Source organism: Aulonocara sp. 'chitande type north' Nkhata Bay, linkage group LG8, assembly GCF_057382095.1.
Source record: "Aulonocara sp. 'chitande type north' Nkhata Bay isolate Kocher_YH1m ecotype deep benthic linkage group LG8, A_spYH_male_GT1.1, whole genome shotgun sequence".
Taxonomy (NCBI): Eukaryota; Metazoa; Chordata; class Actinopteri; order Cichliformes; family Cichlidae; genus Aulonocara; species Aulonocara sp. 'chitande type north' Nkhata Bay.
In genome coordinates this window covers 4,322,077-4,339,216 of record NC_141351.1, presented here as the reverse complement: position 1 = coordinate 4,339,216, position 17,140 = coordinate 4,322,077, and the positions used below count along the sequence as shown (strand labels likewise).

At 41.3% G+C, this 17,140-nt stretch overlaps 2 protein-coding genes across 2 annotated transcripts in view; one reads left to right on the top strand and one right to left on the bottom strand.

Annotated features, from left to right (window-relative positions):
• Positions 1 to 17,140, top strand: part of LOC147322880 (uncharacterized) — a 92,466-nt gene that overhangs the window by 61,704 nt on the left and 13,622 nt on the right. The window lies entirely within an intron of this gene.
• pkd1b (polycystic kidney disease 1b) overlaps positions 1 to 17,140 on the bottom strand; it is a 31,882-nt gene that overhangs the window by 14,131 nt on the left and 611 nt on the right. The window contains exons 3-23 of the mRNA XM_086302840.1: positions 16,367 to 16,485; positions 16,068 to 16,215; positions 15,287 to 15,552; positions 14,428 to 15,189; positions 13,236 to 13,367; positions 12,908 to 13,083; positions 12,646 to 12,782; positions 8,239 to 11,906; positions 7,598 to 7,750; positions 7,319 to 7,459; positions 6,871 to 7,147; positions 6,561 to 6,663; positions 6,307 to 6,435; positions 6,036 to 6,186; positions 5,393 to 5,530; positions 4,415 to 4,559; positions 3,651 to 4,337; positions 1,076 to 1,229; positions 725 to 980; positions 428 to 623; positions 129 to 296 (exon numbers count right to left, since the gene is read on the bottom strand). Of these exons, the coding sequence (XP_086158966.1) occupies positions 129 to 296; positions 428 to 623; positions 725 to 980; positions 1,076 to 1,229; positions 3,651 to 4,337; positions 4,415 to 4,559; positions 5,393 to 5,530; positions 6,036 to 6,186; positions 6,307 to 6,435; positions 6,561 to 6,663; positions 6,871 to 7,147; positions 7,319 to 7,459; positions 7,598 to 7,750; positions 8,239 to 11,906; positions 12,646 to 12,782; positions 12,908 to 13,083; positions 13,236 to 13,367; positions 14,428 to 15,189; positions 15,287 to 15,552; positions 16,068 to 16,215; positions 16,367 to 16,485 (8,106 nt within the window). The remainder of the gene's footprint in view (positions 1 to 128; positions 297 to 427; positions 624 to 724; positions 981 to 1,075; positions 1,230 to 3,650; positions 4,338 to 4,414; positions 4,560 to 5,392; positions 5,531 to 6,035; positions 6,187 to 6,306; positions 6,436 to 6,560; positions 6,664 to 6,870; positions 7,148 to 7,318; positions 7,460 to 7,597; positions 7,751 to 8,238; positions 11,907 to 12,645; positions 12,783 to 12,907; positions 13,084 to 13,235; positions 13,368 to 14,427; positions 15,190 to 15,286; positions 15,553 to 16,067; positions 16,216 to 16,366; positions 16,486 to 17,140) is intronic.

The window sequence follows — 17,140 nt, the reverse complement described above, 5'->3', positions numbered from 1 at the left end:
TTGTTTGCTATTTTGAAAATCATTAAAGGTAGACTAGATTGCCTGGTGCTTGATTTTGTACACCTGAGGGAACAGAACTGGAAATAACTGAAGAGGCCTGGTCCAGTAATTGTGACCACATAATGTACCTGTGTTATCATGCCAGATGCGAATTTTCCAGACTTCGCCCATGTTGTCATCTGTCTCCACATGAAACTGGTCCAGGCTGCCACGCTGGAAAGCTCCATCCCTCTGCAGATGGTGCGAGCCGCTCTTTTTCAGACCATACAAACTAATGCCAACATGTGCCGTAGTCCCTGAAGGGTAGCACCACAGAAACGATCACTTTCCATTTAATTTTAAAGCATTCAAACAGGATAATTCAGCCATTACATGTAATGTTTGGCTTTTCATTTTCTGTCTCTTTAATGTCTTCTCTTTGGCTGACCTGCACCGGGCCTCCAGCCAGTCTTTACCAGCACTCTGTAGTGGTACAGCCCGGTTCGCCCACACAGTGGTACCTGACTCAGTCTCAGGCTGTCTAAGTGGTCCAGTTTGTGGGCAATGAGCCCCACCAGCAGGTGAATCAAAACCAGGGCAGCACAGATAATCCCTACCACCATGTTCCTCACAGGTTCTCCTGACTGCAGATTTGAATAGGGGGAGAAGGAAAAGAGCAAAAATCATGCATTTATTTTATTTTAAAATATCTACGTCTGCTGTAATCCTCTGTGTTCTCACGTACAGGTGGTAGCAAAACAACAGCCCCTGGATGAACAAACAAACTGGCCCCAAACATGGTGAGGTGCTGGGTGAGACATAGCGCTGTGTGGAGTGTGCTGCCCTCCAGTGGTTGAAGACCTTCCCGGCTCCAACGCCTCTCCTTCACATTGTAGTACTGGCACAGAGAGCTGAACACGCACACAGACACATTGACTGGACCGCCGTCGACCAGAGATGAACTCAGGTTGACAGAAAGAGGCGTATCTGTCCCATTCAGACTGTTGTAGAGGAAAATTAATTCATGTGAAGGTCATCTTTATTCATCAAAATGAGCAATTAGAGCAGTGAGTTGCAGAAGAGAGCCGTGACTCACAGGGGAGACAGAAAAATGGTTTCTTCCGAGGAGCTGGCCAGATGAGAGAGTGTAAGAGCCCACTCTCTCATCAGGGAATCCTGGGATGCATTGGTCCTCGGCACTGCAGAGCTTGCTTCAATCTTGACATGTCCTACAGGCAGTGGAGCTGCTCCTAGTGGTGGATATTGCAGTTTAAAAGCAGTAATTTTATTAATAATAGCACAAACATATATTGCAGGTTTAATAAATAATTATGTACAAGAGGCACTACATGGTTGGTCCTGAAAGATACCTCCTATCCTGAAATGTGTACACTCATGTTATTAGTACATTTATTAATGAAAATGCATTCATATTTTGTAAGTATAGTAGTCATTGCATTGTTCGGGACTGACAGTAAAGTAACAGCAACACACTGATTATTTTTAAACAGTATTATTTTATTTATCTAAAAAGATAAAAAGCTATTCCCTGACTGTGATGTTTGCCCCCTGAGGTAGTCACTATGGACTGTAATAAACTGACTAAAAACTAGAATCATGCACAACAGACGTACAGTGCTATTCTTTTTTTGTTTTGCATATTTGTCACACTTCAATGTTTCCAACAAATTTTAGCATTAGACAAAGATAACCTGTAAAAATACAAAATAGATGGGGTTTTTTTTTTTACTTTTTAAATCTACCTTGCCCTATTTGAAAAAGTGGTATGATGTGAGACATTCAGAAATGGAAGAAAGTTTGAATAGTGGTGAATGTTCTCAGGAGTGGCCGATCTACTAAAATTAGTTCTAGAGCACATCACTGACTCATCCAGGAGTCACAAAAGAACCCGGAACAACATCTAGCAGCTGCAGGTCTCCGTTAAGGTCAGAGTTCAAGATTTAATAATAAGAAAGAGATGGGCAAAGATGGCATGGGAGAGGTCCATGGCAAAAACCATGGAAAACATCCTGATGATCCCCAAGACTTTTGGGGAAAATACAGTTGAACTTTTTGGAAGGTTTGATTCCTGTTGCATCTGTTTTCATTTCATAAAAGACCAGGTTTGGATAACTTCTTTCTCTTAATAAATGATATCATTATTTACTAAAGTAAAGACATAATTTAAATCTTTGTCTAATATTATGATTTGGCTTCTTATATGAAATGTACAGGTTTGATAAAATGTGTAATGTGTAAAAAATATTGTGTAAGAAAGGGGGCAAATATATATTTTTATAGCACAGTAGCTTTGGGTCTGAAAAGCTCTAAACCTGTATATTATTTAGCAGCCACCAGGAGGCTGCAAAAAATGTTTGGTCCTTTTGAAGTATATAAGAAAATTCCCTTGGCGTTGTATTCATTTTGGGTTATATGAATAAAATATTTAATCCATTTTATAAATTTAGGTCATAGTACCAGAAAGAATGACTATCCTGGCTAGAGTTAAACACTCTCACCCACATAGCAAAATTGGTATGACCCGGATCTGTCCCACACAATGTGCTTACACATGGCCCACACAGTGTTGCCAACTTAGCGACTTTGTCGCTATATTTAGCAAGTTTTCAGACCCCTTAGCGACTTTTTTTCTAAAAAAAAGTCGCTAAAAAAAGACGTGAAAGCGCGTATCGCTTTTACTCTCAACAAGCAGCGGGTGCTGTAACGCAGTCAGTTCTTTTACTCTTTTACTCTTATGCTGTTTTGTGGATCACAAGGTTTAAAACTACTTATAAACACACACACACAAAGTAACTCCACCACAGTGCCTATTTCGGGTCACTTTTGCCGGTCCAAGCCCGGGTAAAGGAGCAGGGTTGGAATTGTGACATTAAAAAAAACAATAATTGCTAAAAGAAATTTAATTTGTGCTGTGCTGGATCTATTTAAGAACTAAATAGAAATTAACCAGCAGTGCCGGCTTGATACCAGATCCGGGCCAGACCTGCTTGCTATGTGGGTTGGCTAAGGTTTGTGATAGTTAGCTAATAAGTGTATGGATTTTTGCACTGAGATCCTGGCTACTAGCTCGGCACATCTGGTTTCAAAACACAAGAATAGTGATGATGACATTGCTCATCTCAAGGCTTCAGACTAGAGCACTTATTTACACCTATTTTTCCTGGTGTAAAAACATAAATGCATCCTGGTAATCAAGATAGCTAGTAAGCGCAAGCATTAGCTGATAGCTCCCCAGCTCACTCTTCTTTACCTGGTAAATGTATTTATTTATAAACAACAGCCCAGGATGTTAAACAGTTATATCAGCCTTGCGAATATTTTATGAAAAGAAGAGGTTAATGTCTTTAAAATCAGACCTAAAAAACACACAATGTTCTAAACTCAATATGAACTTTTGTAACTGTGCTCCCACAGAGCTCCATTAAGTATCAGGCTATAAAAGCAATGAGCTGTGATATGCTAAAGGACCCCATAGAGTTTAGGAACTGTGTATTGACTTAATAAGAGGCTTTAAACTAAGAAATAGTAGCTTTTGTGTTTATATTTGTAATGGGTATTTAGCTAAAACTTCTACACTCATGAAAACAGAAACAGGTAACAAATCTGGAGCAGGACAGACCCAGAGTAAGAAAAAAATAAAGAAACTGTACCTGGCGCCAAGGTGAACTTGAAGGCGATATATAAACCTGCATTTTCATCCAGGCTATCTGGAACTTTTACTGTGAAGTTCAGCTGTCCTTTAGTCGGTAGTGTTACAGTAAGACATGTCCCATTCCTATCTTTACCTACTCTCTCATTTCCATGATCCAACGAGTACTTATTTGGCAGGGCGACCTGAATGGCTTGTTCAGGGTCCAAACCCACAATGGGTATGGGCTGACCCTGAGGAGTGCTGAGCTCCATGGCCACAAGAGTGGTGGAAATTGGAGGATTGGCTCCTTCCAGTAAAGCGTTGTTATCCAGTAGTTTATCCAAACCAAACAACACCTGCACCACCTCAGACTCTGTATTCTCCAGATGAGCTATCAGGGAGGAGGGCATAGTAAACTGACAATGATGAGAAGCCTTAGATTTGTCAGGAAATGATGACTGCCTCGTTATCTGGTTTGACTGGCAGAGGAGATCAGAAGGGTCTCCTTGGAAACCCACTGAGGTGATATAGTTGGTGGACAGCAAAAAAGGCACCTCGCCAGAAACATATGAACGCATCAGTGTGCGCATTAGAGCTCCAGCATGACTCAGTGCTGACAGGGAGATTACTGATGCTCCCTGCAGAGTTCCCGAGTAGGCTGGGTAAAAACCACTGGATGATTCAGACGCGGCTGCCAGAGTACTACCTGGAAACACATAGAATATGGTAAATTTGATGTCAGTACATGACTATTTCATGCAGGAGATGGTGGTTGGCCAGCACCTATAACATTAAGGATGTTTCTTCCCTTATCTGCGGCTGACAAAACGGCAGGATCCGTCTCTTTCTCTATTACATGGATCATCTTCCCCACAGTTTCCAAAACTTTCTTCTGAGAGGTTTCACGTACCAACTCACTGGGAACAGCCTGGAATAAAGAAAACATGCAATGTCAATGCAAGCAAAAAGAAAAAGAAGACGACTATGCTTCTGTTGGGATTAAATAATTTGCAGTGCCTCAATAATTCTATGCTTTTTAATAATAAGTGTTATAAAGTTATATAGTGTAGTATTAAGTGGACACAGCCCTGAAAAATAAAGGCATTAGACCATATGTCCTTGGAGAGTAGAAAGCTGCAGACTCTCACTCACGCTTGCCTGGGGAAATGTAGATAAGAGGGGACCATCTCTAGTGGAAAGTTACTGAGACGCTGTTGTTTAGACTAGAATGAGAGAGCTTCTGTAATAAAACTGTCAGGGGCACACCACCATTTTGAGATCCACAGCAACGTGTCATGCAGGACGCATCTCCCTTCTAGAAGTAATAAAGTGTTAAATGGTCTACTGAGCAGTGTTTTGTCTTCCATCGGATGCCTCTGAGGAATCAGTGTTGATATTTACACTTCACATAGTACATAAAACATAAAAGTCATGCTCTTGTTACTAAATCTATAATTATGATCCAGTAATATAATGTAAAAGGCTGAATTTCTGCATAATAAGTAGGTACGTAATTTATTTATTTTTTGCATTGTAGTATTACTACTTTTGTCATGAACCCCCCACAGCAAGATACCGAAGCCCAAAGTTGCTCCATTTCACGTCTGTGAGCTAAATTAAGCTTGCAGTGGGGGAGTGGTGCTGACCTTTTCCTTCAATTCTCTACCAGAAAGCCAAGTAAATTTTTCCAAAATGTCAAACTGTTGCTTCTTCCCCTCAAGCTCACAGTTTTTGTCTGGGCATTGTCTGTGGGTTCCTTACCACAGACTGCGACAGTGTCGCACTGATCTGATCAACATCTAGTAAGGTGGACACAGGGAGAGAGGCGAGAGCTTCTGTTACATTTTCTCGGATCTCCCTCCTATCCATGAGTTCCTCGGCAGTCCACTCAAAGTCCATCTGGTGAAAGGAGTGAAGTGCAGACTCAGGATTCAAAGTAACAAATAATAGTCAAGTTTTATTACAAAACTAGTAGCTACAGGCCAGAAAAGGAAATCAATAAGAGGTAATCCAAGTAAAATCGTTTTCCAAAAGGGAACCAATAGGACACAGGAATACAGAGATTTAATTTTCAAGAACATCGAAATACATAATGAGTGGCAGGGCAATCGGGATGTTGGGTACAAGACGGCATCAAGACACGATGTAAGACCATTCACCCAGGAGAGCTCAAAACACCAGTCACATGATTGCCAAAGAAGAAAAGGAAATGAATAATCACTGAAACATGAATTAACTTGACAGAGGGAAAACACAGAAGGAAACACTGACGGGACTAATAGAATTTTAATCTTATAATCTAAACTAAAACTCCAAAAAAAAAAAGCTCAAGAAAAAATCTCTAATACCAAAATCCACAGACCATGACACATGCACTGGAATATGAACATTTTACATACACTACCTGATTGAGCTTGCTGGTGAGGGCAATGCAATACGGGATGATTTCTTGAGGGTTACCATGTTGGACCAAAGCCCACAGTTCAGTCTGGCTCTTGTTTCTGAGCCACTGACTGGCAGCTTCATTGACTGCAGGATTTTCCACTGTTAGTGTTCTTGGGAATGCAGAAATGCAGGGCCACATCAGTTCAGTGCATTAAACTTTACAGACACTGGGCCTGAGATGTATTATTCATAAAGAATTCTCTTAGATTTTAACTAACACGACTTCTCACCTGTTCAAAGCCACAGACTTTGCCCCAGAATGGTTCTCTACAAGCAGAATGACTCTGATAACTGACACGGTTTCTCTTTGTCCAGGACTTCCCACTGGGACCAGCGTGCTGAACGTTGACTGTGTCCCCCTTGGGAGAAAAATTCAGACAATCCAAACTATAACTTTGTGTTATGAAAGGCTTAATTTTAAAGGAATAACTAAGCCTGCATGTACTTGGATGTCTATTAATAACTGCAAGCTGAGGCCATTTACCTATAGAGTGTGAGCACAGGGCACACAGTGCTAATGAGCTGACATAATGCCACCTGGAAGGTATAGATCAACTGAGAGACTCTGCTTTCATCATCTTGCCATCCTATCCCAGAGAGAGCAGATGTTAGACACAACCATAAACAACAACGTACATTAAACTCCAGCTGTGTGATTTTAACTTGTTTCATTAAATTTGTCAGCTGGGTTGAAAAGTGTGGAAAAAAAAAACATTTACACTTTTAACCTGTCAGATGAAAACATCAATGCAAATTAGATTGTGTAGCCCTGTCGTTTTATAACTTAGTGATACCTGAACAGTTGTAGGTGACCTTTGTCTCCAGTAGATGTATGTCTGACTCTGGACTCAGATCACATAGGCCGCCGTGTGGTGGATTGTTTGTTTGTATCATCAAGACGGCACTGCCCCGTTCCCCACTGTGAGGCTGGGCTACATCTAGGGCAAAGTAATAACTCTGTCCTGGCTGAAGGATGCCTGATCGCACCACCAAGCGAGAATATTTCCCTTTAGTGGTGACCTCATCAAGGACAAGGGACAGACCACTTTGGTCATGAGCTCTCCATTTGTACTGTAGAAGACACGTTCATGAATCACAGTAATAACAAAATATATAGGCATATTTATATATTTCCCAATTTAAAAATAATCAGCCAGTCATTACTTTAATTTATCTACTAAAGAAATAATTAAATACAACCTCACACAATATTTCTTTTGCATTTAATTTGACAATAGTTACCTGTGCCTGGTCATCACATTGTCCACAACGTCCAGAAAGGATAACGGGGGCGTTGTAACTGATGTGGTTAGCAGATGAGCGAACAGAACAGGATACACATTCTATAGTCACAGGAAGCAAGTGAGCGTCACTGACAGTTACCTGAAAGAAATAAGACATAAGACAAGGTTTGATGGTCATTCAGCCCAGTAGCTTCTTCCCTCAGTGACATGTTCATCCATACCTGCTTATATCTCCAAAATCATCTGATTGCAAGCAATATTCAACATAACTCCATACCGTTTGGTTAACAGAGGAAGGTTTCCTTCCTTCCTTGTGCACAGTAAGGGTGAAAATGTAGATTGTGCCAGGGTGTAGATGATTGCTTTGTATAGTCATCCTACTGCTGGTCCACCCGATGGGCTGCTTTACAAAAGAGGACTCTTTGGAGTTCTGCAAATTGTTGTTATAGTTAGACGCACGATCTGATATCCTCGTGTTGGTGTTGTTCCCAGATCATCATACTAAATGTTGTTCCAGGATCAACATTGCAAGTGACCAATCAGATTGTTGTGACGTCATACTTTTGCGACTTCGGGAAAAACCGGCGTAAAACAAAAAACTGTACTTAAGCTGCGAGAAACCACCTCTGTCCGCCGATCAACGGACCCTAACCCTAACCCTAACCGTAACCCTTTAATAAACAGTAAGCAGAATTGATATTGTCCTTGCAACATTGGAATTTCATAAATGCACGAATGGCTTGGCGCGCAAAAGAATAACGTCACAACAATGTGATTGGTCACTTGCAATGTTGAACCTGGAACAACATTTTCATGATGGTCTGGGAACAACACCAACATGAGGATATCAGATCATCCATAGTTAGACACAGAATGAATGCAATACAATAGAAATCTTAAACATACAAAGCTGCCTACCACTGCCATGCAGCTCCAGTGATACTGAAGGGCATCTTCTACTCCTGGCTCAATATCAGGGTCATAAGAGTCAGACCCATCAAGGACAAGGTTGTTTAAGCTGGACCACCATCTGTGGGAGCCTCCCTTGATGAGAGCTACTAATGGTGAGTGGACCACTGTGATGTTAGTCTTCAGTTTGAGGAGGATGGGAGTTTCCTGGAATGAAAGTGTGAATACCAGGCAGTAGCTCCCTACATTAAGCACATGCTTTGGGATTGAGAGAAAGGGTGTTGCATCCTCCAGATTTTGGAGAATGACTTTGTTTCCGGAAATATCAGTGTTGCCATAGGCACAGTCTGACTCGGTGAATACCTCCCACAGATAGAGAGTCTTGTAAGAAGAGCAATTAATATTCATACTTGCTTCAAAGAAACTTGTTCTAGACCTAAATATAGTAGACTGGCTTTGGACCAGGGAGGCCTGTGGGCTGGAACATTGAAGATCCTCCACCTCTATGTGTAGCTGTGAGGACACATTGCTGACACTGTTGAAAACTGTGACCATAACTTTGTATTTGCCGGTGTTATAATAAGTGTGGTTAATAGCACTTGACTCTGTCACTAATAATTCCTTGGACTCTCCAAAGTCCCACACATATTTAATATTGCTTCCTTTGCCCACCGTTGCAGAAAATCGGACAGGATGTTCAACAAATATTTTCTTTGAATGACAGACGAGCTTTACTTTCCTAACAGGCCACTCGACTGTAGCAGTCAGGTTTACTGTCTGAGAGCATTGTCCATTGCTGGCTGACACACTAACAAACAATGAACCACTATCCAAAGGAGTAAAGATGACTTCTTTTCCCATGAGCCAAGTGGGCCTTGACCTTTCCAAGTGAAACATCCAGGTGTAGTTGACTGGAAATCCACTTTGAACCTCTGCTTTGAATTGGGTTCCTTTCTGAGCTTCTAGAGTAGTAGAACAACAGTTTACAAGTTGCAAACCTTGAACTTGCTCAGTGATTAGAATGCTAGAGGACGCCTCTGCACTACTGACCTGGTTGAAAGCTTGAACTGTAACTATGTGTCTCCCGACTGGAAGACTTGATGTGGTGTATTGGCCCTCAAAAATATCATGACTTAGAGTCCAGTGTTTGTTTTGGAAAGTTATAAGAAAGCTTACATTGCTTCCTTTGGAGATTGTTGGAATAAATGTTACTTGTTTGTTACTACAGAAGGAGGACTTGCTATTGCCCAGCACAAGACCTTTGACTGCATCCTGGACTCTGACATTGTGTGAAACCATCTGCCAACTTATCTCATTGGAAACATTCAGATACACCTGGTAGGTGCCTGCATGTGGAAATCTGTAGATAAATGTTTGACTGGTTGAGGTGAAAATGTTCTGTTTAGCAGTTCTAGCTTTCCAGTCCCAATGCAGATCATTACCCTTGTGAATAAACCCATGAAAGGAAAGAGTAGCACTTGCATTGACATAAAATGGATGTGTCTTGTTGTCAATTTGAAAGTCTACATCTTGGACTTCTTCCTGAACCAAAAACGGTTTGGTGTTGTTACTCTGGCTAACAGCGTTCCAAACTACAACTGTGACAAGATAAGAACCCAGACTTGGAAAAGTGTAAAGCAGAAAAGGTTCCTGTGTCTGAAGGGGTAAAAGGTTAGCATTCATATGCCAAAGATATTGTAAGTCTGATCCGGTATCCACAAAAACAGAGATATTCACTACTTTCTTCCATGCCACAAAGTTTGACTGTACTGTTATGACTGCATTTTTTACACGTTCAACTACTACTAAAGAAACACTCTTGGTAACCTCACCCAACACATTGGAGGCTCTAAGCTGAACTGAAAGATTACCAGGTGTTCCAGGTAACAAATGAAAAAGTTCTCCTTCACCTGCAATTTGTTGGGTTGTTTCACTCTGTCTGGCAAGCCAATGGAAAGTAATGTTGGAGCCTTTGGTGACTGAAGTAGTAAACAACACTTCCTCATGAGTTGGTATATATTTCTCATTTATCAGGCTTTGACATTCAATCTGAAGTACCTCTATTCTTTCAAATGCCTCAATTAAAATATCTGCCTCTCTTTTACTCAATAGATTCTGTGCTATAGCGCTTACTCGATACACTCCTGGTCTCGGGAAAGCAAATCTAAACTCATGAGTTCCCTGACTGGTTAAAGATATGCCTTCTACTGTCCAAAAGTAGCTGGCACTGCTAATTCCAGCACTGCTAACTGCTGTGATGACAGTTTCCTCTCCTACCACAGAATAAGGGTGGCTGGTGTGAAGTGAAAGATCTGAAACAGGGAGTAATACGTTCACTGTGAGGGTTGTAGAGTCCCGGCTAACAGCGTTAAATGCTGTTGCAGTGACTGTGAACTGACCCAACAAAGTAAAGACATGTGAGACGTTATGTTTCTGCTCCGCTGGTGACCCATCTCCAAAGTTCCACAGCACTGACACATTGGTGCCAGCACAACTGCCAATCCAAAATGATGCTACTGTATTGACAATCAGTGCATCACTTTGGCTATTGTGCCAAATAGAAAGTCCGCTCACTGGTTTTTGAATGGTAATGTTAACTTTGGCTGTTTTGCTGCTGACTTTGTTACTTGCTGTTACTGACACCTCTTCAACACCTTCATCTCCAAAGACAAAACACCTCTCAGAGTTTTCAGTTACAGCAGCAAGATCATAGGAGTTACTAAACCATTTGAACTGGTAACCCATCATCTGTTCAGGGGACACTAACACACCAAAGCATATTTGTTCGCCAACTGCCACCACATTCTTTGAGCGTTGCATCACAACATTCGTTATCGGACTTTGAACACAGACACTCGTATTAAATGAGGTACGTGCGAAAGAACTAAACACAGTCAGGTTAACATGAAAAATACCATGGCTTGGAAATATATGCATGGCTGTGGACTGTCCTATCACTACAGTTACATTTGAGTCTTTAAACAGCCAATGGAAAGTCAGACTGGATATGTTTCCATTCACCAGAGCTGTAAACTGCGTGTCTTTTCCACTCATGATGCATTCTGTCGGGAGAACACCTCTAATAGTCAAAGCATAGACCTCAACAACGATAGACTGAAAAGCTTTGCTGACAGAATTATAGACAGTCACTTTTACTGTATAGTTCCCTGGAAACTTATAGATGTGTGACATGGAACCATCTGTAAGATTCTCCTGCTGGGACCCATCACCAAAGTCAAAATCCCAGAGGAGGTCAGTACCAGTAGAAACCTCAGCTTTGAAATCTGTAGCAGAGCCAACTTCACTTGATCTGCTGCTGGAGACAGTTAATCCAGAGATTTTCTCCATAACTACCACCACGTGCCAGGCACTAATGGATGAAACTGTGTTATTAGCCAGTACTGTGATGTTGTATACTCCTGCAGATCCAAACCTACGGCCAGTTCTAGCGTGGATGCTTTGGACAGCTTTAGAACCATCTCCAAAGTCCCATGTGTAGAAGACAACAAAAGCGGAGGGTTCGGTGGAAGCTTCCAGGTCGAAAGTCTGGTTGACAACAGGCACCAAAGTGGAAGGGGAAATGAAGAGGCTGATTAACAGAGGGCGGACATTTATCTTCATGGATGTTTCAGTGTTGTCATATTGATTGGAGACTTGAACGTGAAGTGTGTAGTCCTCTGGATTAAACACAGAAAATGAATTTTGCTTTATTGTACTAAATACTATAAGTGCATAGCAGTCAACCACAGTGTCATTTGTGGTACTTCCTACTATAGATTTGAGAAAATTTCAAAAATATTATCCTTTCTAAAGTGGTTAAAAAAAATATGACTCTCCATTAAAAGAGAAACAAATGGTTTAAAATATCTACATATGATTCTGGGGTCTCTGCCAAAAAGGCAACAAAGAGAAAATGTAAAAGTTAAATTAAATTAACAAAGTTAATTTAATGTTTGCTTAACTGGCTGTTTAAAGCACCATTAAACTCATATTAATTACCTTTTTGGCCAGCGTTTGTTGGAGAAACTAATTGTAAACATAACACTGCTCTACTGCGAACACATAAAGTCAATATGCTGAAGGAGTTTGCAATCATTTGCCTCATTACACATCAAGCAGACATATAGGAACATTAGTATTTAGAATCTGGTTTGGTTTTAACCAAAATGTGCAGCACTCCCAAATGCTCTAATATGTCCTCCAGACTTTCTAACAGTGTTGATGCTTGGTAGGTAGAATACAGTGGGTTTACTGGAGTTAGTTGCTAAAATCAGCTTTTTTGTTAAGAAATAGGAAGGTCTGATTAAAAGTGGCAGTGAACCAAAACATTAAAGACATGGGATGTAAAGTTAAAATAGTGAAAAATATTACAATAATCAGCAGTGTCAATAATTTAAGTCTTCTGTGTGTGTTTACCTGGGATCTGATAGCTGTAGTTTACCGAGTCCTGGATATACATTTGCTTCTCTCTTCTTGCCACATGTGCTTCCATGGCCTGACATGGAGCAGGCTGCGTGTGGATGACACTGCTACTGCCATCCCCAAAATCCCATCTAAGTGACAAGTTGCATGAAAAGCATACAAAAAGAGCTTTATGAGTGCATTTTCAGTGTGAGACTTTCTTGTCAATAAAAATTTCAATAAAAGTCTTGGGAGAGATGGCTACAGAAGTCCTTACCTAAAGGTAACTGGAAGGGAGATATCAACTCTGACCCTCACAGTGTAGAGGTGAGTAACATCCACAGCTACAACCTCACTGACTGACAGGAACTCTGGGTCAGCTAGCAGCGTGATTTCATCTGCAGTCAGGAGGATTTGCTGGCTCTGTGAGCTCACGGGGTTGGATGCTGTCACCTACAGATAGTTCACTGATTACTAAAACTGCTTTTTCAATCCTTTTTTCTATTACGGTAACTGTAATCATGAAATTTCTATTTGTTATATTTGCCAAATAATTTATAACAACTAATATCTGAGCATAGTGCACTTCTTTTTTTTTTTTTTACCAGCAGCTTATACTCAGCAGGTTTCTTGAACATTACACTGTAAGATCTCCCTTCATAGGCAAACTCTTTCAGGTCGTCAATCACCCATGAGAATTTTACTGAAGAGCCGCTCTCCACTGTGGCTGTAAATGACTACAAAATAAAACATAAAAAATGTCATTACATTAAACTAAGGTAACTAACATTACTTTCATATCCATGTTTAACTGTGATTGCAACTCTTACTAAAACACTAACTAAATGTAATACAAAATAGTCAATGGCCTCCAATTTAAGCACTTAAGACGGCTCAACCACAAGTGGTCCAGTCAACCACAAATATTTGATGGAGCTTTCCATACAGCTACTGAAATACAACTGATATGCAAGGTATAAAGAAGATGCACTGACACACTGTACTCCAGGTACAGAAGCACACTCACAGGCACACCAAGAAACCCCAGGTTAAGATTAAGCAAGGGAATCAAGTCAGTCAGTGATGTGTCAGCCTGAAACACTGTGGTGATGAACAAAGCAATGTGACCAGTGCAGAGAGCTTTCAGCAACTGATGGATTCAAATAGGAATCTTTGGTCCTATGCATTGTGAGCTGAAATATCTTGGACTTGATGAAATATTACACCAATGATCCACTGGAATTGTAAATTAATGTAGATAAGAAACATACTATACTTATCAACTTTATGTTACGTGTAAAGGTTCTTTAGGTATTCCTGCTATGAATTCTTGAAGTTATACTTGCAAATTTAACATTTTTTGCTAAAAACAAACAAAACCAAAAAAAAATCTGACAAAAAAAAACAAACCTCTGGAAAAGTTTTTAAGTTGCCAATTTGATTTCTCTGTAGTAAGAAAAATAAATAAATCTAAAATTGCCAATGGCTGGAGTTATGTAGTATATTAGCTTTTTCCTGTGTTGGCCATCACACACACATGCAACCCTTATGTGGATAGACGGTTAAAATGATGGATGGATGGATGATTATGAACTATTGTCTGGGGACCATATGTGTCCTCCAGAACTTGGATAACAATTCATCTAGTTGTTATTAATTTCTTTTGGTTGCATTCAAACTGGCATAACAATTAACATAAACTGCTATTTTGAGACTCACACAAGCTATTTCGTTAAAATATATTGTTAAAAAAAAAACTTAGCATCTTTGTCACTGTTTCCTTTTTGGTGGTCTCACCTGCGATGTATCTACAAGCATCCTCAGGCATCCATGTGGCTCAACACTAAGCCCCGTCACAGGCTCGTAGCCACAAACCTTCACGCTCAAACTCTGAAAACTTTGCACATCCATCACACTGATGTTCAGGATTTGAATTCCAGGTGATGATAAGACCAGAGTCACAGATGAAAACCAGGCATCCTGGGATTGCTTCCTACAGCCAAGTAAAGACTGAAACATATTTTCAGGACAGGATGGAAGAAACGGAACTCCAGTCTGGAGCACCGGGGCTGACCATGAGCTGCTGGCTTTTTCTCCAAACAGGGCCTTGAGAATAATGACAGTTGGGGCATTGATTTGGACATGAATCTGGTTCTTATCATCTGGGAGTGGGTGAATGACCTCAAGTTGGAATTTAGACCTAAGACTGGGATTAGGGCCTGTAGTAAGGGGCCTAATACCACTGACAGTGGCTGTCTCTGTCGGAGTATAGTCAAAGATGTCTTCATGCTCCGTAGCTCTGTGAAGGGTGTCCACATAAAGCATCCTTAGATTACACACAACTCCATCCACCCACTTGCTTCCTTGGGGCAGTAAAGTAACTCCTTCCAACCAGCCTCCCCACTCCATCCCCCTGAAGGACAGGTAACTTTGGCTCCAGGGAGAGTTTCGAGAGGCTTCACTGTTTAGGCAATGTAGAAATGTTCCAGAGTCAAGAGTGTGCTGTATAGCCACAATATCATCAGGGTAAACCACGATGGCTCGCTCTAAGAGGGACAGCTATTGAAAAAACGAACATGATAATGTGTAAAGAATTATTGTGGCATACGTTTTAAAAGGTGCATTTTCCAAAAAGGTTGCAAGATAATCAACAAACCCTTATGGTGTTTAGCTCGAAGGTGGGGTTTATTTTCAGAGGCAGGTCTGCCACCACGTGATAGAACGGTGGTAAGTCGGAGTATCTTGGGGGTAAGGCAAAGCCCCGATTTCTGATGGCAGAGTCGTAGGTGCTGCATGGACTGGTGGTGAGCACGCATGCCTCCAGTAGATGGCACCAGTGCTGCCCTGTGCTGCAGCCCCCTGTAGTGTTACACAGCGGTACTGCTGAGCAGCAGCTGAATGGATTAAGGAGAGAGCTGCAGCCTGACAAATAAAAAAGCAGATTATCACCTACAGTATCAGACAAATACATCCTACACCTCCTTCCCATTAGCACCTACTCAGCTCGACTCAACTTGACTCGGTTTTTAGCGTTTTCTATCAGGTGGTAACTTGGTTAGTAGTTGTACCTAGTCAGCCTGGGTTCCCATCAAGCTGAGTCAAGCAGAAAATGTGATGTCGATAGACTGCGTGCCATCACTGAGAGTGATGTCACTGAATAACCCAAGAGCCTGCATCATTTTCTGACTCTCTTCTTTTAGTCTTACAAAAGGCCATAAAGTGACCAGCAGGTATACATCACCTCAGTGTCCTCCAGTTTGTGTTGTGTTTGTGTTGCGTACAAATGACACACACTGCACACTCTGCCTTCCTATAACTATCCCACCAACATTGAGTACAACTAAATTGTACTGAAAAATATCCCAAACTGAGTTGAGTGGATCTGAGCCAAGTAGGTGCTATGAAAAATTAGGCTTTAGTCACAGCTGTTTCAGTACCTGGAGGTACCAAGTGGTAGTTAGGGTTGCAGTAGGGCCGAAGTATCTGGACACGAGCCAGAGAGGACACAGGACTGGGCTGGACCACCAGTTCCACTGATAGCAACTGACCTGCATGACTGAACCACAAGCCTGGGAAAAGCTGCATCTGTGGGAGACATGGGAGCCTACTTATATACAAAAGTTGTGAGTGTTTCATCCTCTCCTTTCCCTAGTTTGGAATCACATAGCAGCCGTTCATCTTATAATATCCTATGAGTCCTTGAGTCAGGAGTCAGTGATTAAGCACAATACTTTACCTCTGCTGTGTGCCGTCCGATGTCTGGAACACTGGGAAGAAGCTGCACGTGGGTTTCCGCATATATGCCGGTCATGAGAGCCAATCCAATGAGGTAACTGTCTATCGATGGTAAAGGCGCTACAGGAAGATGAATAAAACAAAATCACCTCAGTCTATTTCAAATGACATTTTTTATATATTTGACCTGACCCATTGAGGCATGGACACTAACTAACAACAGATCCTTCAAGTCCTGTAAGTTGAGAGCTGGGGGGCCTGCATGGTATCCCACAGATGCACAATTACACTGAGATTTGGAGAACTTGGAGGCCGAGTCAACACCTCAATCTTGCTGTCGTACTCAAACCATTCCTGCTTTTCTTTCCAAGCTCCTTAGACCAGTCAAGAAATACTATTTCCATGAAATGCTGTGTATGGCTGGCAATAATGCTTAGGTAGGTGTTATGTGTCAAAATAACATCCACATGGATCCACAAGGATTTCCAACAGAACGTTACCAAAAGCTTCACACTGCCTTCATCAGCTTGCCTTCAACCCATATTGCATCCTGGTGCCAGGAGTTCCCCAGGTAAGCGATGAACACATTAGTCCCTAATATATCCCACCCACTAACAATGTCATGATGACGAGAATAATTAGTGTTATTCACTTCACCTGTCAGTGGTCATAATGCATGCTTGGTCGGTGTTTAAATTAGGCTTTGCCAAATTATCAGCATGTTCAGTCGAGCTGTGTTTTTCTGTTTCCAGAGCTTGAGCTTTGCTTGCCCTCT